The sequence below is a fragment of the Trichomonas vaginalis genome, chromosome IV (genome assembly GCF_026262505.1).
Source record: "Trichomonas vaginalis G3 chromosome IV, whole genome shotgun sequence".
Classification (NCBI taxonomy): domain Eukaryota; phylum Parabasalia; order Trichomonadida; family Trichomonadidae; genus Trichomonas; species Trichomonas vaginalis.
In genome coordinates this window covers 40,079,087-40,100,445 of record NC_067206.1, presented here as the reverse complement: position 1 = coordinate 40,100,445, position 21,359 = coordinate 40,079,087, and the positions used below count along the sequence as shown (strand labels likewise).

The following is a 21,359-nucleotide window of genomic DNA, read 5'->3' as shown; positions in this document are numbered from 1 at the left end:
AAATATTTTTTTATTTCCTACTAAAGATGTATCGGAAGTTGTCTAAGTTAGAACACTCGGAAATAAAACAACTTCTTACAGAAGCTAACATAGAAGTAGCAAAACATTACGCAACAAACAAAAAAGCACTCGCTGACTTCATTAAAGACTATAATGGTGCAATAAGTTATGATAGAATTCATGAGTTCATAAAGCCGCAACGCGGCGAGGACGAAGTCCATGCAAGAGCATTTCCTTTAAATGACGTTGCTATTGACTTATATCATAGACGTTCAGTACCTCATGAAGTAAGAAGAGAAATGTTTGACATAACAAATGCAAACGTTGGTGAAACAAGAAGAAGAGACGACACACTGAAACAACAGAGAAGAGAGATGTTTAAAGTGCTATAGAACAAGTTCGCAAAGCTAACGATGTCATTCGTTCCATTGACGACAAACCAAAAGAAGGTGAGAGATGGTTAAAGAAAGATGAAGAGAATAGGAAGAGAAATGTGAAGTCAGGCAATAGACTCATTGACTTTAACATCGAAGCTTTAGATGAACCAAACAGAGACTACTTACACAAACATTTCGGTAAGGTTTTCATGAGACTCTTAGAGAAAATTAAAATAAACTCACAACAAAGATGGATGGTATGTTATAAACTTGGTGGAAAGTATGAATGTTCTACGTTAAACCTCAATAATATTGGAACATTACTACATCAGCTCTTGAAGGAGAACTTTATATCAGAGATAGAAGCAAATGCTGCAGGTATTGTTGAAATGCACTATGACTTCTTCTTGACAAACATAAAGAATCTTACTGAAATAAAGATGTATGATTTAACAGAATATGAAGGCTTAACGATGTCAGATGTAAAGAAAGGCAAACCAAAAAAGAGACCATATAGAGATGAAAGCACACTGACAAATGACCAGAAAGCCATTTTGGAAGCTCTTAAGCAAACAGGAAACCCAGCACTTATAGAAAGCTTTTGGAAAGATAATGGTGAAAAGAAGTTTTATAAGAAGAGAAGCGGTCAGTTCTGGAAGTATCTTTGCACATTACCTATAAATCTTGAACGCTACCAAATCTTCAATGAACTGAACAAAAGAACTGCAACACTTATGACAGAAGACAATTGTTTCGTTTATGCTTGCATTCAGGCTGGAGTAGATGGAGAGACTATTGACCACATGAGAGAAGTCATTCGTGTTAGAGACTTTCCTCAAAGTAAAGTACAAGAAATTTCTGACGCAACAGGTATAGCATTTAATGTTACCATTGGTTATTCAATGACTCAAGACATAATGAAATAAAGAGATACATACCAAAAGAATGTGAAACTGTTAGAACTATTGACTTACTTCTTGTTGAAGACCACTACATGCTAAATGAAAGATTACCAATGACAACATATTTCATTCATAATTATAGAAATTCTCAAAGCTTGTGGTGGAATGAACATTGAGAAACAAATGAAGATTTATACAAAGAGAGAAGATAAATATGTAGTTCGTTATGATAGAACAACACCGTTATGGGATGTTATGAAAACATTGTGGGAGTGCAAATATTTCGAACCTATTTCTTATGGAGAACTTTTCACATATACTACTGACTTATATAAACAGAACCTTGTACCATTTAAAGATTTGTCATATGCTCCAAAGTATTGTGTACAACTGAAGAAGAAAGCCGAGTCAAAAGAAGTAAATAAAAATAAGTGCAAGTTCATTCCTGAGCACGTTTTCTTTGCTGACTTTGAGTGTAGTACCGATGGCTTTCATAAAGCTTTTAACATCTGTTATGACAGTGAAGATGGTTCAGTGAGTGAAAGCATTTGGGGTCAGAACTGTGCAACAGAATTTTTGGAGCGACTTCCTGACAAGAGTTTAATATATTTCCATAACCTCAGTTATGATATAAACTTCATCTTAAGACACATGACAGAAGTGAAAGGAACTCCCATCATTAAAGGTTCACGAACAATGCAAATAACTGGCTTATATAAAGGAAGGGCAATTATTATAAAAGACTCTTACAGTGTTATAAATAAGAAGCTTAAACTATTTCCTGCTATGTTTAACTTACAAACAGGACCGAAAGAAGTATTTCCATATAACTACTACAGCAGTGTTTTGTTAGCAAATGACAACAGAACTGGTGTCATTTCTGAAGCATGTAAGTTTATCCAGGATGCGGATACGTTCATGAAAAACATAGATTTAATCGAAAACTGCAGAATAGATGAGAACCACTTCGACTTAGAAAAGTATAGCACATTTTATTGCAAACAAGATGTAAGAATTTTAAGAGAAGGTTTTGTTAAGTTCCGCAATGACATATTGAAAGAATTTGATTTAAACGTTTATGACTACGTTAGTATTTGTTCTATTGCTAACAAATTATTTGAGAACAGAGTGTACTTCCCGAATGGAAATTTATATGACCTCTCAAATAAACCAAGAGAATTTATTTCACGCTGTATTCAAGGTGGAAGATGTATGCTGTCAGATAACATTAAACAAAAGAGCAAAAAGAAACTCATTGCTGACTTCGACGCTGTTTCATTATATCCATCAGCTATAGCAAGACTTTATACTTTAGAAAGTATTCCAAAGGTTATGAAGAAAGAAATGTTAAGCACAGAGTATCTCATGAGACATTTATTCGATGACGACCAAAAGGAACCCATTGGTGAAAAGTTTATGTCTGGCTTCTTTGTTCTCATTAAGATAACAGAGATTGGAATACATAGACACTTTCCTTTAATAGTTTGTGACCCTGAACTAAATCCAGAACTTAACGTTCCCAGAAGTTCAAACACTTGCTGTTTAATGTATGTTGACCATATAACATTACAAGACCTCATAAAATATCAAGGTGTCAAATGTGAAGTGTTGCAAGGATACTATTACGATGGAAACAGAGATATTAGAATAAGAGATGAAGTAAAGAAGTTGTTTGAGTTAAGGTTAAAGTATAAGAAAGAAGGAAATCCTTTGCAAGAAAATATAAAGCTCATTCTGAACAGTATTTATGGCAAAACTATTCTATCTCCTATTGAGTCAAAAATAACCATAGTAAATGACAAAGATGCTATAAGATATGCCATCAGAAACTACAACCATATAGTGAAGTTCGAAGGTTTGGATGGTTCAGATAAAACTATTTTCAAGCTAACGAAAAGCATTTGCAGACACTTTAACTTCTGTCCACTTGGTGTTAACATTCTGTCTATGTCGAAGAGAATAATGTGTGAAGTATTCTGTACTGCTGAGGACTTAGGAATGGACATCTTTTATAGCGATACGGACAGTATGCATCTCTACAATGAAGATATCCCTCGTTTAGCTGAAGAGTTTGAGAAACGTTATGGAAGAGTTCTCATTGGTAAAAACCTTGGTCAATTTCATAGCGACTTTGCAGAAATCACACCTGGAAAACAAAGTTTAGCATACAAGTCAATATTTTGTGGAAAGAAGACTTACATAGACTTACTCACGAATGATTTAAATGAAGTTGCATTTCACTGCAGAATGAAAGGCGTGAAGCAAGATGTTATTGCTTTAACCGCTAATGAAATGTTTCCTGACTCTGTTCAGTGTTTCTATGATGAAGATAAAGGTTTAATGGTTCCGCAAGGAACATATGACAAAGACTCTGAGTTCAGTTTAATGAAACTTTACAAAGCACTTTATGACGGTCAAGAGATTGGATTTGACTTATGTAAGTCATGTCAACCTTGCTTTGAAGAGAAGTTTACTTCTCAATAACGACTAAAACAAGCTTTATTCGTAAGTTGAAGTTCTGAGGTCATTTATTTTTGTCAGCAATGAGGTCATTCGTGATAAAAATAAAGCCCATGTGGTCATTTACAATACTGCGATGGTAGAGTTTAAGAGTTTGTGCTTCAATGTAGAGACAGTCTTATGGTCTGGAGGTAGCAAAACAGGTGCTTTATGGTCATGAGTGGAGAACATGTCTATCCAAAACTCACGATTGAATCCAGTTAATTTATAGTATTTGGGGTTAGGAAGTGGTGAAGTTCTTGTATGACCAATGAACTCATTTTCAACTCCCTTACTTAAGTTTGAATATAATATAGCTTGCTTTCTATCCCAAATACCTGGAAAATCTAATTTCGGAAAATTCATTTTCCTCGGAAGCATTGCATCATAATTGAAAACATTCTGAAATCATCACTTGGTTCAAGAGATTTGAAATCTTATACGTAATGGATTTTTTTTCTTCTTTAGCTACTTCATTGAATGGTGAATATATAACAAACTGACAGTCATGTGTTCCATCAGCATTTTCATTAAATTCATAATGAAGAGTCTATTAAGTTGTGGCTGACTACCTTCTTCTTTCAGTTGTGCAAGAAACTCACGTAAAGGCTGTAAAGTTTGTACTTCAATGTTAAACTTTTTCTCGAACATCTCATTAAATGAAATCATACATTGCAACAGTGTTGTATCGTCTTTAAAGTATTTGTATATGTGAATGTTTTGGGCGCTTAAAGACTGTTCGTCATTTTCTATCTCGACTTGAAGTATAAAGTCAACCTTTCTGAAAGCACGTGTTATATACATAGATGTTATGCCAATGTACTTCTCTTCATTTATGTTCACAATCCAGTCTGTTGGAAACTTAAACGTTACTCTGTTCCCCTTTATTTTGGACGTCAGGGTTTTCACTACTGAACGCAACAGATAAAGGTATTTGTCTATACATTTAATTCGGATAAAAAATAAACCATTTACTCTTTCTTTGCTTCAGCTTCTTTAGCTTTTGCTTCAGCTTCTTCTCTAGCTTTCTTCGCCAGCAAACGTGGGTTCTTTTGTCTTCCAGCAGCTAATGCAGCAAGTTGTTTTTCACTAAGTTTTCTCTTTGGTCTCTCTGGCTTTTGTTCTTGTTTTTGTTCCTTCAGTTCGGATAAAATTTGCTCACGAATTTCTTTCTTCAATGCTTCAACATCTATGACCCCTTGGGTCTTGTCCGTAGGGCTTTCTGAGTCATTTGACTGCAGATAAAAAACAAAATTAAAACTTTAACCGATGTAAAATGAGCTTGTCAAAATCAGAAAACGAGAGTCTATTATATTAAATGACGCCAGAGGAATACAACATCCTTTCTATTACGTAAATCAGAGTAAAGATGGTAAAATATATGTAAGAAAAAGAAAGGTTCCATTAGCGAATACAGAGAGCGACAACATTAAGGTGTATGGCAAGGGTGAAGTCCACGAAGCTCATATAAAACCTTTTGTTCAAACTGAAAAGTCAATAGAACCAGAAGAAAAGAAGCCAGATGTACTTTCAATAACGAACCAAGAGCTTATTGCAAAGTTCGTGAATTTCATTGAAAAACAAACCGAGTCAAAGAATCCTGACCCACCAGTGAAAGAAGTTGAGACAAAAGAGAATGTACAGTTCATTGAAAATGTCAAGAAACAACTTCCACCACGAATGCCAAGAAGAAGAGTGAGAATAATGAAGTAAATAGATATTTTTATCTGAAGTAAATACATGCAGAACGAACAGCTAAACGAATTTACTCCAGCAGAGCATATTCATCAGATTCGCTCATATTTCGATATCATAGACAATGCAGTTCAAATTGGTGACACTAATAGAAAATATTCTGACGCAAAGATTCCATCACAACCTGGAACTGCTAAAGATAACACATGGGTAACATTCAATCTCTCACCTCCTGGTGAAAATATGTTGGACCTTTACAATACATTCATTACGTATAAAATGGAAGGTCAATTTATTGTAGATAAAGAAATTGGTTCAGGTTCCAATAAAACACAAACCAGGATTTTGGATTGGTTTCGATGACGCTTTCTATGCAGTTGCTGGATATCAAATCCTTGCAAATGGTCGTATCGTATATTCTCAAGACAACGCAAGAGAAGAAGCATATATAACTTCAAACTCACAAACTACCGAACAAATAAAGAAAGTAGATGTTTTCTCAAAGACTCGACATGAAGATGTATGGAGTCATTCGGGAACATGCAGAACAGGACAAATTGTTAGTGGTCCAATTACAGCAGGAAAATCATTTGATTTTAAGCTTCGTTTAAGAATTCCTGTTAGAAAGTTTTTACCATTAGAAGCTATAAGATTTATTCCTGCATTTGCTGGTAACATTCAGCTTAAAGTAAAGTTCAGTAGCGACGCATTACAATGCACATCTATATCTGTAAATGATATCATTGCTTTCAATCCAAACTCTTAAAGTTGCATTTGCTTCAGATTCAAATCCACCGACAAATAAATTTGTTCCATGGAATGAACCATTCACTATGATAACGAAGGCAGTAGAAGCTAGTGGAACAGTTACTATTACAACTGTAACCCAGCAACTATTTCGAACAAAGATGGATTTTAATGAATGTTTCATTCATCCAAAGTCATTCTCTTTAGACCCTAACATTTATACAGAACTTGTAGAACATTATACAAACGAGGCTTTATGTTTTCCTGTTAAAGTTATGGATTGGATTCCTATGGACGGTGCATTCGCAAAGAATACAGATAGTTCAAGTGCAACATTTACAGCAGCTTATACGCCTATTAATGTTAAAAGTATTTGGGCACTATTTAGAAAGAAAGACAACTATTATGTTAATTTTGAGAACCCTAAGTTTAAATATCTTCAGCTTTCCATGGGAGCTTATGGAAATATGCCTGCAGAACCTGAAAAATCATATGGACCTGTATTTTATGAAATGGTTGCGAACGCTTGCAATACAAACAATGATATGATAGGATTTAATGAAGATGTTATGAGGTCATTGGTGGATGATGGTAGTGTGGAACATAAATGGGATAGCTATGACAACACACATTTCTTATGTGGTTTTCCAACAGAAGTGGACTTTTGCTTCCAGCAAGGTCAAACATCTACTGCTCCAATAACATACAAATTGTCTGTTAAAGGACCTATTGAACTAGCAACTGAAAATGTACCAAAGCCACTTATTGGATTTATGAGGGATTGTTGCTTTGCCATTCAGGTGCGTGCTAATGGCATCCCCATAATAAGATTAGATGACTATAACTTAGCTACGGACGACAGTGAGGAATAAAGGATGAACGTTTATTTTTAAAGCTTATAAATGAGTTCTTCATCAAGCTCTCGTGAACCTTCACCATCTATGAAACAAACTTTACCAAACGATTATGGAGCACCTATTGAATATTTCTTACGAGCTGCACAATGGCAAAGAGCAGTCTCACCAAGGTTAGGTGTTCCACCAGCTCCTGTCAAAAATAGCATTTGGTCAAGTCCTTATATAAAATATGGTCTCCCACTAGGTTTGCTAGCTACAGCAGGAGCAGTTATGATGTTGAAAAGAAATAAAGCAAATGTTGTAAATAATACTGAAGTAGCTGAAGTTAAACAAACTCCAACACCTTCACAAGCAAAACCTTCAATGACTCCTGAACCTATGGAAGTACAAACTCCTGTTCAAAAGTCAACTCCTAAACCGACTCCAACATTTAAACCAGAACCTACTCCTCAAATAAATCGTAAAACTCCTGCGTTTCCTTACTGAAAAAATAACGTTATTTTTATTTAATATTAAAATTTTTATTTGATTGAAATGACGACTAAAGTCACTGAAGCAATGAAACAAAAGTTTTTGGTAGAATACATTAAATCAGGAACTATTCCAGAAGGTTTTTACATTCATACTATGAAGGATGGTAGAGTTCAGTTTAGAAAGATAAAGCAACCATTAGATAGAAAGGTATATTAAGGAAGATTAAACTTCATGAGGACAACATTGCTGAACTTAAGAAGAAGTTAGAAGAGTTGGATAAAGGAAGAGAGTTATAAAGCAATGAATTCAACAGGGTGAAAAAAGAGGTGAAAAAAGAGGTGAGATCTCACCACTTCACCTAAATTTATTTTTGTGCTATGTTTTCATACGTGTGAGGGTGGTGATATCATTTATTTTTAAGTTTATTTTTTTTATAAATGACAGAACAAAAATATAACATTTCTACTCAGCAGGAATGAGACCCTTACTGACTATGTATTCGTTTAATGCTTGATGAAAACAATGGTACATATTATCGTATGGGTATACACAACGTCTGTTTCCATCGTCGTCGTATATGTAGAGCTCAAATCCAGTCCAACCTTCTTTTGTACAATATGTAGCTTTATTTAAGTATGCATTTATGTAGATAAGGCAATTTTCTTCATCGCTCCAGAAATAATTTTTGTTCTTTGTTGAAATAGTTTTCGTTCCTCTGCGACCATAAGGAATGTATGCAATGAACTTTGCGTCATATGGGATTGTAATATATTCAGGGTTTCTTTCATCGTCAATGGGTCTATCTTTGTTAAAATGCATGTTTCTCAGTTTTACTTGAGTTTTGAATAGTTCACGGAAACGTTCTGGGAAAGAGTCATAGTAAATGTAGTCAGACATGTCTTTGTAATGAAATAAAAAATTAAAAAAAAAATAAAAATAGGTTATTTTTTATTTAGTGAGGACGGTAGTGAAGTCGTTAGTGAAGTCGTTTATGTGTCAGACGGTTTTGTAAATATTTAAGGTTAAGTTGGCGTTATGGTTGTGTTGTAAAATATACGTTACCGGTTTCGTAAAGTGTCAAAACTGTTAAGTGATGTACGGAGGTGCGCAGTGCCACAGTACGCAACTTAGGGATACTAACTCCCGCCGTTCTATAACACATGGGATTTTCAATACCAAGTAGACTGGACTTTGAGAGACTCTTTAGAAACTTTAGACATTATACATAACCATCCATGCTTTTACTTTACATCCGATAAAAGTGGTTTGGAAACCGTTATGAGATGGTTAGAGGACATACATGACTATGAGTTTATATATGACAAGATAGAATATGAGAGAGGTCCTATAAACCGGAGAAAGTGTCACAATAAAGAAATTTTATTAGTAAGTAAATGTGGTTTGAAATAGGACTACTTGTTTTAGGTTTTTTTTCATTGTGTCATTTATTTATTTGACGTGGCAGAAAAGTACAGAGAATATGAAGATGAACCAATGCCTGCAAATGTTCAGCATATGTACTCGTAAGAGATATTTTTATCTAATATTAAATGGACGCACAGAACTTAGCGAATGCACAGCAACCTGGACAACCAAACCCAGAGAATATTCCAAATGAAGTTAGAATACAAACTGCAATGGCAAACTATGGTCAGGTGCCAACAGATGTACAAATGCAAACTGCCATGTCAAATGACGCTGCGTTAAGTTTGCCACCATGGTATGCAAATATGAGATGGAAAGAGTTTTATACAAACCCTGAAGTGGGATATAAACAACTTTATGCAGATGACGCGAACACAGGAGTTGACCCAGAATATGTTTTCTACCAGAGGAGAAACAGAATGTATGAGCTCCAGTTAAAGAATGCTATGGAACTCAACAGGAAACGTAAAAGACTTGGCGGACATTAGATTTTTACATATAGTAAAATGGGTTTCTTCAGTAAGATAGGAAACTTCTTTCAAAATGTTGGAAGAAGTATATGGAATGGAATAAAATCTGTCGGAAGAGGAGTATGGAACGGAGTCAAAAATATTGGTAAAAGAGTAGGTCAGTTTGTTGGTATTATACCTAAAGACCCTGAACCAGAAGAACAAGCTCCTGTTATACAACAGCCTGAACCTGCACCACAGTCAAGTTGGCAACCAAATCCAACACCTCAACCGTATTAAAAAATTATATTTTTACCGTTCGATAGTAGTTGTATATGAAACTAAGTTCTAAGTAAAACGCATGGTATAATGGAATTATTCTTTTTCTTCCATCTGTAGTAAACCATACTTGAAAGTCTGAAATACTTCCACTTGGTGGTTCGTATAACTTTGTAGGTTTTTCGTAAAAGTCATTTGCCAAGCATAAGAAAGAGTTTTGGGCGCCAGAAAATGAAGCATGAACAATAATAGCATCTGGGTCGAAAACATCTTTAAATAAATATGGTTCATCTCTTGCATATCAACTGTAGATATTTGCTAAAGGAGGTTCAACTTTCTGATTTAACATTCTTTGCAAATAATACCATGACATTGCAGTGAATTCTGTATATATTTGTTCGTCTTTATTTGGATTGTCTTCGTAGATTTGAAATGACACTTGTGAATTTTGTTTGTCATATACAATTCTCACATAAAGTGTGCTATCGGTATTCGCATATTCATCAGCATATTTTGCATAACATGAATTTATTTTATCTTCTATATTTTTTAATGCAGTCTGTAGAGAAGATGAGAGGTCAACTTGTATTAGCTCAATTTCTTCCCACATTTTTCGTTGCCCTTCAGATGTATAATCTATATGAAACCTTACAATAAATGGAAAACTTTTATCTTCTACAGACACAAACTTCATTCTACGAAAGCCAATAGCTTTTGTGACAGATGGGTCTCTTAACCATCTTAATGGGTAGTCAAAACGATAGCCTTCATGCTTTACGGTCTCTGTCTCAAACTTTTGACCGACATTAGTAAAAAGTTCATCTAATGGTTTAGTTGTAGCAACTCTTGAATTTTCTTTTTCTATTGGAAGCATATTTTATCTAGAATAAAAATGTCGAAAGATATTGCTTCCATGAGAGAAATACAACACAACCGACAACTCATTATGCAAGCTCTAAATAAGAACACAACAAACTTTTCAAACTATTCTAAGATATCTGAGTCATTGAAAGAAGGAAACTTAAAACTGACATTAAACCCAATGACAGATGAGTTTCTGTTTCAAGACAATAAGAACCATACTGTCTGTATAAATCCAACAAAAGGAACTTTAAACGAGAAACCTATAAATGAACTTCTTTTGAAAGCAGATGTTGACAACAAAGCTGACAAAGAATATGTAGACGATGCAATAGCAAAAGAAGAAGAAAGAGCTAACAATGCTTATGCAACAAAAGAACATACTCATCCTGAACTAGCAGACAAAACATATGTTGACAATAAAATGTCAAGTGAAGTGACAAGAGCTGAAAACGAATATTCTAAAAAGACTCATATACATTATATTAACCAAATACCAAGTCTTAAGGAAACATTAGAGACAAAAGCAGATAAGACTCATACACATTCTATATCTGATATTACAAACTTACAAGAAATCTTAAACAGGAAAAGTGCCGTTGGACATACACATACCATTGCAAATATTACAAACTTACAAGAAACCTTAAACAGGAAAAGTGCCGTTGGACATACACATACCATTGCAAATATTACAAACTTACAAGAAACCGTAAACAGGAAAAGTGCCGTTGGACATACACATACATCTTCTGAAATAACAGACTTAAACGTTAGCCTTGAAAATAAAGCAGATAAAACATATGTCAATGAAATATACCAAAGTTTGATAGGAACAAAAAATATTGAAACTATTGTTGGTGACTTTTCTGTCAATGAAGAAAATAAATATTTTAGATGGCAGTTGGTACAGTCCTTAAAAAATGGTACACGGCATAAACTCATTCCGAAAAATAACAATGAAATGTATGTAAGCTATAAAAAGAATGATGGTACACAAGTTCAAGTTCCATTAGACAACAACTGCTACTTAAACTTATATGGAGACGAACAAAAGAAATATTTAAGAGTTTATGAAATGGCAGATATGACATTGCCTGACCCAGCTCCGGCACCACATTATTATGACTATGGAGATGACGACAGAACACCACATGTAGATGAACAAAAGCTAACATTATATTTAGATTATTATAGATATAAAAGATATAATGCAATAGAAAAAACGAGAATAGTATATTATTATACAGATGACAGAAATAAATATTATAGTCAAGATTTTACCTACCCTGAAAACATAAGATTATATTATAAAAAATATTCTGACACAAACCAGAAGAAACCTGAAATAGTTGCACTATATTTTAAGTTCAAAAGAGACAATCCTATAATATCTCATATGTTTGATTTAATGAACCCAGTAGGTTCTATTTATACATCTATGGATGCAAGAGGTCCTCAAGTAATGTTTGGTGTTGGTGCATGGGAACAAATAGTCGACAGGTTTTTGTATTGTGCAAACTCTTCAAAGGAAACAGGTGGAAGTAAAACGATTTCAGGTGAAAATTTACCTGCACACAGTCATTACATAGATTTAAGTACATCTCAAGCAGTTGGCATAAGCATAGATATTGGGATTGGTCAGGAATGACAAAAGGTAAAGGATATGATGTTAAAGAGACGTTAAGTTTGCTATAAATTGTTACTGGGATGACACGCAGGGAGAAGGAAACCATACACATTTCGTTTCAGGATATATGCAAACAACGGGACAAAGTAAAGAATACATGCCACCTTACATGACAGTTTACGCATGGTATAGAATTGCTTAGTCGTCATTTTCAACTTCTTTAGCATATTCGTCAGGAGTTGTCTTATATTTGTTAGGAACTGTCTTTGAAAGTATACCACCTTGAACTTTGACAAGTTTGAAACGAGGTCTGACAATAGTAGTTTTATCTTCTGCTTGCAGTGTGTACATTTTGCCATGTTTGCCTAAAACTTCATAATATTCTCTTGTATACTTTCTTCTATTTTTACGAACACGAATGTGAGTACCTGTCGAGTTCCCATTGTTGTCATAGTCAATAGTATTTTCATATGGGTCGCGTTTAGGTATTTCTATTTTTACTTTGTCACCTTTCTGAAGTTTGAAGCCCGGCATTCTTTCTTGTTTGTCTCTTTTGACTAAATTATTAAATATATAGTCTTTCTCTAAGTCAGGGTTGTTTTTCATTTCTTCGGGGGAGTGGTTTCCCAAACCTTTTTGTTTACGGTTATTGTAAATATTTAAAACTTGTCTCATCTTTGCCTGGGAGAAGTGTCTATACTTGTCGTCATATGACATTTCATTTGCTTCACCACCTTGTGGTTGGTTTAAGTCTCTTAACATTTTTATACAACCGTCAATGACACCAAGAGCAGAATGGTTTTGGTCGACAATGAAATATTGGTTTACATTTTTTGAACGCAGATAGTTTTTTACATCATCTGATTTGAAAGAACTTTCACAGTCAGATGTCAGTTTTGTTGGATGGTATTTGTCAACGAATATTGTCAAAGCTGCTAAGATATCTAAAATAGCTTTGGACTGTAATGGTATGGCTTCACAGTATCTTGTGTTTTGACCAACAAATATTAACCAGTATGGAGGTCCATCTGTTCTAACTCTCGGAATGTTTTCCAAGATATCCATAAACCAAGCATTTGGTGTTGAACTAAAGATTTTTATCATGAGTGCTTTCTTTGTCGCTTTAGAAACATAGGGGTCCTTGTTTGGATTCGTCATTTTTTACCCTATAAGAAATGGGTTTATTTGGCGCATTAGCAGGAGTTGCATCTAGATTTTTACCCGCAGTGGGAACAATAGCCAGAGGTGCATTTGGAATTGGAAGGAAGATTTTGAGTACATTAGGTATACTGAAAGAGAAAGCACAACCTATTATACAAACTGTACAGAAAGGTTGGGATGTAGCACGAGATGCAACAAATCTTATTCCAAATCCTGAAACAAGAGGAAAAGTTCAAGGATGGATGGACAATGTAGGAAGACAAGCAGGAAACTATTATAAAAAAGCAAATGACTACTATAACCAAGCAGGACACTATATGGACCAAGGTGAAAGATTCTTTAACAGAGGATATAACCATGCACAACAGTGGGTAAACAATAACCAACCTCAACCGCCTCAAACGTGGGGAATGTAAAGTTTTTTATTGAGATGAAATGAACAATGCAGCATTGAGACAAATGAGTTCAAGATGGATTTGTCGGCTTCCAGCATTTAAACCGATACCATATAGTCAGGCTCAGCATGTGAAACTGAATGATATTATTAAAGGAACCATCCCACCTCCACAACAACAACCAGTTGAAAACAAACCAAACTAAAATTTTTTACTGAGATGAAATGACCGAAGAAGTTGAAACGGTAGATTCGACACCACAAACAAAAAGTTCAGAACCATTGTCAAAACCTGTCAAAGAACTTACAGATGAAGAGAAAAATTCAATAATAGAAAGTGCCAGGTCTGGAAATACAAACCCTAACTATAAAGTCACTTTTCATAGAAATGGAACGGCTAGTATCTCAAAAAGAAACAGACTCTCACAAATAAAATATTGAAGTCTGAAGGAGCTTTCGAGACAACAGATGGAAAAGTTTACTTCACTGACCAACAGTTCATTATAGAACATCTCATTGACTTAGAGTCGAAATATTCTAAACTTTACAACAAACACAAAAAGTTGAAAGGAAAACAAAAACAAATGGCATATGATATTTATGAAGATGTTGACGACACAACTGTTCCTGCAAGTGAAGTAAAGTCAGAGGAACCGAAAAGTGACGAAAAACCGATAGAAGAAGAAAAACCAAAAACTGAAGATAAACCAAAACCAAAGTTTAGTTTCCAAACTAAACCAAGTCAACCTTCATTAGCTGGTATGGGTTGGCGTCAAAGACTTATGGCAGCAGGGCGGTTATGTAAAGTAAAGAAAAAAATATTTTTTTATTTTTATAAAAATGCCCCCATATAGAATGGATAGAAAGTCTGCTAGAATAAAAGCAGAGTTACAAAGATATGGTTGGAGAGTTTCGAAGAAGTTTAAATATAGGAAGGGAAGACCCATAAAAGTCTATGACAAATTGTCTGGTCTTCGCTACGAAATGGATTTGGAAACAGCACGTGCCAATTATCCAAACAGACTAGAAGGTTAGAAGAAGAACGTCTTATGGACATGCCTTTCGATGTTAGTGAACCTCAAGTTGAAGGACACGACGGCTTTGCCAGATTCTACTGGAAACATGACGAACAATTGCATCCTTTGAGAAGGAAAAAAGGAAAAGGTGAAGACACACATGCTCCCATGGAAAGAACAAGATATGCATATGAAAAGTATCGTGAAGTTAGAAGTCAAATTACATCTGGTCGAACCTTTACAGTAAACTTTGACGAAGGAAAGAACAAAGAAGGCTTCATGGGAGTACTTGCTGCAATTCAAGACGGAAATAAGAAAGGACACAATCTCAGATTGACCATAACAGATTTGGATGGTCACATTTACTATGCACATGGCAATGAACAAACAGCCGCAAAACTTCTTGACGCTTTCAAGACTACAAAGAGAGAACAAATGGTTGACTCCGACTCAGACATTTTGAATGCAATTGAAGAATTGCAAGTGTCAAGTTCGAATGGTACCAACCTAACCCTCAAGCAGTCAGACAACATGCTGGATACTTCCCGTTCATAAATAAGTCTGACATTGACTTGACAAGGTATGGAATTTACAATTCAATTGAAACAATTGTCAATGAACCTTGTATTCTTACATGTCTCAGGAACTCTGGTCTTGTTACAGATGAGAAGATGAAGTATTCTTGAGTCATGTGTGAAGACAAGGTACATTCTCAAGGTCAATTGGCAAAAATTGCACCGTTGGCAAATGTCAATATCCGAGTCAACATACCTACAGCTAAAGGTTCTTCACATGACGACTATGTTGTTGACAAAGACTTACCATGGTTGAAGATTGTAATTGTCCACAACCACTTCATGTTGAACGAAAGTCTTACAAAACCCATTCTTTGGTAAAAGTAAGTGCAACATTGTCAGAGCTGTAAACATTCTTTTCGAGAAAGGTTTGTTGGAACCAATTCCAGATGACAGCTTACAGAAATTTTGTACCAAAAGACGAAACAAACTTTTCATTGTTAGCAAGACCAAAAGTTGTTCCAGACAAAGTTCTAGTACAAAAGAAGTACACAGTTCCACAAGGAGTTGGTATGTTCGGATACCAACCTGAACCAGAAGAACTTCCAATGAGGTTGCAAGAACTTCAAGATGCTATAAACAAACTTCCATTGAGACATCCAATTGACGTCAAATTGTATTGGAGAGCATCTGAGTTAGGTCAGAAGGTTTTATATGAAACAGGTTGCTTCGACGATGTTTATGAGATAACAGGAGAAGTTTCTCAGAAGATAAGAGACTCACTTGAATTTCCACAAACTGGACCAATTGGTTGCGACAAGTTCGACTCAGATGAAAAGATATACTATGTCGACCTTAACGCTGCATACATGAGGTTTGTCCAATATATTCCGACTGGAATTCCAAACGAAGATGGTGAGTTCCCGGGAAGGAACTATACAGTTGGAAAAGTCATACAACAACTGTATGATATTAGGAAAGCTTTCAAACCCCCAAACTTGCAATGACACTCAAATTGCTTATGAATTCGACATGGGGATATTCCATTAAGAAACCTCAAGAGATGAAGAGTAAACATTATGAGAAGGTCGACAACTTTGTTGAAAGGTTTTCTCCTTTTGTTTTGAAGTACGAATTCACTCAAGGTCAAAGTGGCTTAGTAACCACATTAAAACCTATTGTCGAACATTGGTCTTACCCTCAGTTCGCAAAAGCAGTCCTTGACGAGTACAACAAATTCTTCTCCGAAGTCAAATAGAAAGTCAAGGTTTACTATGAGAACATTGACGCACTCATGACGAACGAAGAAGGCTATAACAAACTCATTGAAATGGAATGGTCGGTGAAAAGATGGGTCAATTCAAATTGACAAAATTTTCACCGAAGTTCATGTCTCTCCAAGCGTAAGTACTGGGGTGTTAAAGAAGATGGTGAAATAGTTAAACATTGCATGAAATAAAAAATTTATTTTTTAAAAAAGTGACATTTTTTTAATGGCGTACATCCCTGAGCGCTTCGTCCAGTTCAACCAAATGTTGGTCTCGGACCCAGGCAAGAGATATTCCAAGCCCGAACTCGACCGTCTTTCAAAGAATGGATTGAAGACTACAGAGGAGACGAGTGGTTGACAATTGAATTTGCTCGGGCTTGGAATTGCTACAGAAGGGTCTTAGACGTGACCCAAGACTCACGTACAGAGGTTGGGATGTGGTCTTCACATTCCAAGATTGGTACAAATACCAAAAATAAAAACTTAAATTTACTTGGGGTTTCCCCCTAAAATAATTTTTTTTACTCTTAGAACCACTCGAGGTTCTCCTTACGGTTGTTGAGCTTGTCACCGTCAATGTGTCTGACCTTCGTCTTCTTGTCTGGATTTGGAACCCATTGAATTGCGACAAGCTTGCCCATGGAGATTGAACCGCGATTCCGAAGGTTAAGGTTCAAGTGTCCCAAGTTGTTGAGGACTGGGGTAAGAACCTTGCCTGTCTCCTTGTTGCGGATTTGGTATGGTAGGGTTGGGAAATTTCGTAACCGTCATCGACAACAAGGGTTGCCCATGTAGCGGCTTCAGGAACTTCTTCGTGTTTCTCTTCTTCCTCTTCTTCCTCGACAATTCCTTCTTCAATTTGGTACTCACGAAGTACGGTGTTGCATGTTCTGTCCTTTCCGAGTACCTTCCAGATGGCGTCTATCTCTTCGAAGAAACGGTAGATGAGTCTGGCAAGGTCTCGGTTCTCTCTCTCGTAATTGCGCAAGGTTTCCGCGAAATCGTTCAGGCATTTCTCATTGGAAGCTTGGTTCATGAGGACATCGGCTTTGAGATTGGTCATCTCTGTCATAAGACTACTTTGGAGAGTCTTAATGGTGTTTGTCAGATGAGCTTTCAATTGGGCAATTTGAATTTGAATTGGGCGATTGTCTGGCAACCTTGAAAGGACATCTGCCATTGTGTTCGGCTTCGGTGCTTGTTCGGACATCGAAAAAATGAAGTGGTTTGAGAATGGCAGTTTTACTTCAAAAAGCTTGTTATGACAGTTATGTCATACAACAAGTTTAAAATAATATCTTGTTCTTCTTCTGAACGTTTGTTGTCTCTTCCGATAAAAGTTTCGAACATGAGAACCAAAAAACGTTTTTTGAGATTGCGGAAGAGTTCAGGCAAACGTTCATATTCTGGATATGTTGGGAGCAGTTCAAAACATCTGAGCTGACTTTCGGACAAAATTGCGACAATGTCAGAAAATTCATCTTTGGTCGGACTGCTTGAAGGTAAGTCCCATACATGTAAGTAGCTCTGGTAAAGTCTTCTCATTTCTGCTAACTTCTGGAGTATAGCTTCGTAATTTAAGAGTTTTAATTTTAATTGTCTTATTCCTCTCTTGACATCTAACTAATCTAAATTCACATGAGACTCTGGTAACTTGAGTGTTGGTGTTGGAGTTCTTGGGGGAGGTGGGTCTGTAATTTCAGTTATCTGACAGTCGCAACAACATCTGTCAGAAGTACAGTTTCCAGTGTCTGTAAAACCAGCACGTATTATCCATCGACCGAAGCGATAGTCGCAATCCATTCCTTCTACATAAGGTTCACAGTTGAAACAATTGTACTCATACCTGGTGAGTACGAGTGTGAGTAAAAACATAAAAAAAGTGAAGTTAAACGTTAAGGTTTACTGAATTGGTTGGATGTCGCCTTCTGAGGTTATGAAGAACGGCCGTCCTGAGAAGTGGAACAGTGCTCTGAGAATTTGTATAATTCGTGGAATTGGACTCTCTCTGTTTGGAAGTTGTATCCATGGGCGCTTTGCAAAGAACTTGAGAAGAGCTTCTTTCTTCATCTCCTTTATGTCGTCTACAGGAGTGTTTCTGGTATTTGTAGGACAATTCCGGTTTCAATTTCGATTTTCAGCGCACCTCTTCCAGACAACCAGAAGCCGAGGGACTTGTTGGCTTTGTCCTTGCCCAAGTACTGCTTAACAACTTCATTTATCTCTATAAGGTAAATTGCCTCATCTAATGGCTCGATGTTGTCCATTGTTCTGTTTCAGAACTAGTCTTGTACTTTTTCAGAACAATACTTGTACTGTTTCAGAACTAGTCTTGTACTTTTTCAGAACAATACTTGTACTGTTTCAGAACAATACTTGTACTTTTTCAGAACAATACTTGTACTTTTTCAGAACAAGACTTGAACTTTTTCAGAACAAATTTCCCGTAAAAGCTCTCAATTTGTGAGAAAAATTTTCTGTTTCAGAACAATACTTGTACTTTTTCAGAACAATACTTGCACTGCTTCAGAACAATACTTGTACTTTTTCAGAACAAGACTTGCACTGCTTCAGAACAATATTTGTACTGTTTCAAGACAATATCCGACGTACCACCAACCCAGTCCATTCCCAAACCAGAGGAACCTAAAGCACCAGCCCCTGCACCTCAGTTCCAACAAGGACCTCCGAATTACTACCAATTTCCACCTCAAGGTTACTACCCACCACAAGGCTTCCCGAACTACCCTCCTCAGCCTATGACTTACTGCCCCAACCCTTGGATGTTTATGCAAAACCCTACCCCACAATTCCAATCTCAATCCAAGAGAGACCAAGAGTTCGAGGAAGGTCTGAACGCTTACGCAAAGAGTATGCTACTGCCCCAATGGAAGAAGACAGGCTCTCACTCTCTTCCCTCAAATCGACCGATTCGACTCGTACCACAGATTCGGTTCGTGACCGTGAAGACTACCTCAAGCAGTCTGAGAGACTCTTCATCCTACAACCATTTACAGTTGGAGCTCTCAAGAACATGCGCAATTACGAAGGTCAGACACCAGCTGGAGACCGCAAAACAGACGTGCTTACAAGAGCAGTCCAACTGGTCAAGACAAAGACTGAGATAGTCGACTTCATTCTTGCAGCTTGCCCATACAAGTAAAAAAATAAACAATTACGAATTAAACTTTTTACTCTTTCTTTTCTGGGTTGTTTAGAGCTGGTTTCTCTTGTAGAAATCTTTCATACTCTTCCATGGTCATGTAATTGCGAATTTGGTACGCAATTCCAGGTTCGTTGTTTTTGAACCTGATGTATGTAACGCTTCCATCCTCCTCAGGGAAGTAAGCTGCTAACATCTGACCAAGTTTTCTCGGTGACTCGGAGCTCATAAAAAATGTCACTTTTTAAACGTTAAGTTTTTAGTCTTATTTTACCCTTTGTTTACCCTTTGTTTGTCAAGGTAGTATTGGAGTGCAATTTCTCCAAATTCTCTGTGTCGGAGTTCTTCAGCATTTTCCAAGGTGTACCTGGAGAACTCAAAGAAGTTGTCAAGAAGATACTGCCATGCTGCTCTTCTGAGTTCGTCGGTATTTTGGAAGTGTTGCACTTTCGAGTCTTCGGACATGAAAAAAATGACACTTTTTCTATTAAACCGTTTTGGCATTTCTCATGAGTGAGTATAGTTCTGCCGAACCATTGGAAGAGAAGAAGTACCCTTGCTGGCAAAAGACAAAAATAGTTGCCTTAGTTGTCATTGCAATTGTACTCGTAATTGAATTCATTGTACTTCTCTTCACGTACCTAAAACTCAAGGACGGCATATGCTTTAAGAAGCTACCATCTTACTAAGACTAAACACTTACATTTTTCAAGCTTGACTTTTTACAATTTGAACTTTGTTCGCGTAGATATGAATTCTGAAAGAAGTATGAGGGTCTTGTATGACTTTATACTTCTCCCAGAGTTCATGTCTGTCAAACTTACCTGCCATGGACTCTTTCATAAGTTCCATGAAATCGTCTTCGGACAATCCGGGGAAAAGTATAATGTCAGTAAGTATTCTCTTTACATCCTTACTTAAACTCTTTGCTGTCTGTACACAAATGACAACTGAGATGTTAAAGTGTCTGAGCTTCTTAAGAATTCGACACATATCTTGTTCTCTGTTCTTTAACAAAGGATGAGAGGCGAAATCATCTAAGATAAGAAGACATCTATGAGGGTAAGTCTTCCAATCGTAAGATTGCAATTTCTTCGAAATGTATTCTATCTCTTTCTGTTTGTTTCTGAAGTGTTTCTTCTCTAATATTCTCTGCATTTCCTCATTAGGTTCTTTAAACTTAGAATTTATATACTCATTTATAGCATTATACTTCAAAACTCTTCTTTGGTACTTCTTTATCCAATCTAACAACTCAGTATCCTTTATACATACTAACTTAGACTTCTTTATAATATCTTTGAACGAATTGACGGTTTGGTCAAATTGACCAGAAGTCGAACAAATAACAACTAACTCATAGAATGGGTTCTTCTCATCTAGTTCTTGTTGTTGTGCAGCCATTTTAAGATAAGTGAAAGTCTTACCCGACCCAGGTGGTGCAATTAGACCTGTTATACCATTCTGAGCAAATAAGAACTTTTCATGTATAGGCTTTATCTGAGCATTTTCTAACTTCCTCTTGTTCTTGTTTAAAACATTCTCAAATTTCTTGTCAATGTCAGCAAACTTTTTTCTAACATATTTTTAGAAAAATTAAAATTTTTATCTTTTAGAAAATGTCTAGCGATTTCGCTATCTATAT

At 36.0% G+C, this 21,359-nt stretch overlaps 11 protein-coding genes and 9 pseudogenes across 20 annotated transcripts, besides 3 other annotated features; 14 read left to right on the top strand and 6 right to left on the bottom strand.

Moving 5' to 3' along the window:
• Nucleotides 1–8,693: part of a mobile genetic element that runs on past the window's edge.
• Nucleotides 27–860, top strand: TVAGG3_0254040 (annotated as a pseudogene). Its single transcript has one exon. A coding segment is annotated over exon 1 (834 nt).
• TVAGG3_0254030 (organellar and viral DNA polymerase type B) lies at nucleotides 1,535–2,615 on the top strand (the record flags this gene model as incomplete). The annotated part of the gene is made up of 1 exon (XM_051228151.1): nucleotides 1,535–2,615. A coding segment is annotated over one exon (1,081 nt), but the record flags the coding sequence as incomplete, so codon positions are not given.
• Nucleotides 2,825–3,801, top strand: TVAGG3_0254020 (annotated as a pseudogene). Its single transcript has one exon. A coding segment is annotated over exon 1 (977 nt).
• On the top strand, nucleotides 5,055–5,491 carry TVAGG3_0254010 (annotated as a pseudogene). Its single transcript has one exon. A coding segment is annotated over exon 1 (437 nt).
• Nucleotides 6,102–7,092, top strand: TVAGG3_0254000 (annotated as a pseudogene). Its single transcript has one exon. A coding segment is annotated over exon 1 (991 nt).
• On the top strand, nucleotides 7,123–7,563 carry TVAGG3_0253990 (uncharacterized protein; the record flags this gene model as incomplete). The annotated part of the gene is made up of 1 exon (XM_051228150.1): nucleotides 7,123–7,563. The coding sequence occupies one exon, from the start codon at nucleotides 7,123–7,125 to the stop codon at nucleotides 7,561–7,563; it is 441 nt and encodes a 146-aa protein (XP_051113136.1).
• Nucleotides 8,014–8,448, bottom strand: TVAGG3_0253980 (uncharacterized protein; the record flags this gene model as incomplete). The annotated part of the gene is made up of 1 exon (XM_051228149.1): nucleotides 8,014–8,448. One exon carries the CDS (start codon nucleotides 8,446–8,448, stop codon nucleotides 8,014–8,016), a length of 435 nt encoding a protein of 144 aa, XP_051113135.1.
• Nucleotides 8,449–8,693: a terminal%2Cinverted (terminal inverted repeat of Maverick-2 transposon ID:TVAGG3_0253970).
• A 408-nt stretch (nucleotides 8,694–9,101) lies between these two features.
• On the top strand, nucleotides 9,102–9,356 carry TVAGG3_0253960 (uncharacterized protein; the record flags this gene model as incomplete). The annotated part of the gene is made up of 1 exon (XM_051228148.1): nucleotides 9,102–9,356. A coding segment is annotated over one exon (255 nt), but the record flags the coding sequence as incomplete, so codon positions are not given.
• A 126-nt stretch (nucleotides 9,357–9,482) lies between these two features.
• TVAGG3_0253950 (serine threonine-protein phosphatase family) lies at nucleotides 9,483–9,725 on the top strand (the record flags this gene model as incomplete). The annotated part of the gene is made up of 1 exon (XM_001310036.2): nucleotides 9,483–9,725. The coding sequence occupies one exon, from the start codon at nucleotides 9,483–9,485 to the stop codon at nucleotides 9,723–9,725; it is 243 nt and encodes an 80-aa protein (XP_001310037.2).
• Nucleotides 9,726–9,729: 4 nt separating this feature from the next.
• On the bottom strand, nucleotides 9,730–10,053 carry TVAGG3_0253940 (annotated as a pseudogene). Its single transcript has one exon. A coding segment is annotated over exon 1 (324 nt).
• Nucleotides 10,054–11,097: 1,044 nt separating this feature from the next.
• Nucleotides 11,098–21,359: part of a mobile genetic element that runs on past the window's edge.
• On the top strand, nucleotides 11,644–12,051 carry TVAGG3_0253930 (phage tail repeat-like family; the record flags this gene model as incomplete). Its single annotated transcript, XM_051228147.1, has 1 exon — nucleotides 11,644–12,051. A coding segment is annotated over one exon (408 nt), but the record flags the coding sequence as incomplete, so codon positions are not given.
• On the bottom strand, nucleotides 12,490–13,353 carry TVAGG3_0253920 (uncharacterized protein; the record flags this gene model as incomplete). Its single annotated transcript, XM_051228146.1, has 1 exon — nucleotides 12,490–13,353. A coding segment is annotated over one exon (864 nt), but the record flags the coding sequence as incomplete, so codon positions are not given.
• TVAGG3_0253910 (uncharacterized protein) lies at nucleotides 13,371–13,772 on the top strand (the record flags this gene model as incomplete). The annotated part of the gene is made up of 1 exon (XM_051228145.1): nucleotides 13,371–13,772. The coding sequence occupies one exon, from the start codon at nucleotides 13,371–13,373 to the stop codon at nucleotides 13,770–13,772; it is 402 nt and encodes a 133-aa protein (XP_051113131.1).
• Nucleotides 13,792–13,956, top strand: TVAGG3_0253900 (uncharacterized protein; the record flags this gene model as incomplete). Its single annotated transcript, XM_051228144.1, has 1 exon — nucleotides 13,792–13,956. One exon carries the CDS (start codon nucleotides 13,792–13,794, stop codon nucleotides 13,954–13,956), a length of 165 nt encoding a protein of 54 aa, XP_051113130.1.
• Nucleotides 13,976–14,560, top strand: TVAGG3_0253890 (annotated as a pseudogene). The gene has a single exon. A coding segment is annotated over exon 1 (585 nt).
• On the top strand, nucleotides 15,854–16,636 carry TVAGG3_0253880 (annotated as a pseudogene). Its single transcript has one exon. A coding segment is annotated over exon 1 (783 nt).
• Nucleotides 16,775–19,714, top strand: TVAGG3_0253870 (annotated as a pseudogene). The gene has a single exon. A coding segment is annotated over exon 1 (2,940 nt).
• TVAGG3_0253860 (uncharacterized protein) lies at nucleotides 19,743–19,943 on the bottom strand (the record flags this gene model as incomplete). The annotated part of the gene is made up of 1 exon (XM_051228143.1): nucleotides 19,743–19,943. The coding sequence occupies one exon, from the start codon at nucleotides 19,941–19,943 to the stop codon at nucleotides 19,743–19,745; it is 201 nt and encodes a 66-aa protein (XP_051113129.1).
• On the bottom strand, nucleotides 20,423–20,872 carry TVAGG3_0253850 (protein of unknown function, DUF4106 family; the record flags this gene model as incomplete). The annotated part of the gene is made up of 1 exon (XM_051228142.1): nucleotides 20,423–20,872. One exon carries the CDS (start codon nucleotides 20,870–20,872, stop codon nucleotides 20,423–20,425), a length of 450 nt encoding a protein of 149 aa, XP_051113128.1.
• On the bottom strand, nucleotides 21,067–21,297 carry TVAGG3_0253840 (annotated as a pseudogene). Its single transcript has one exon. A coding segment is annotated over exon 1 (231 nt).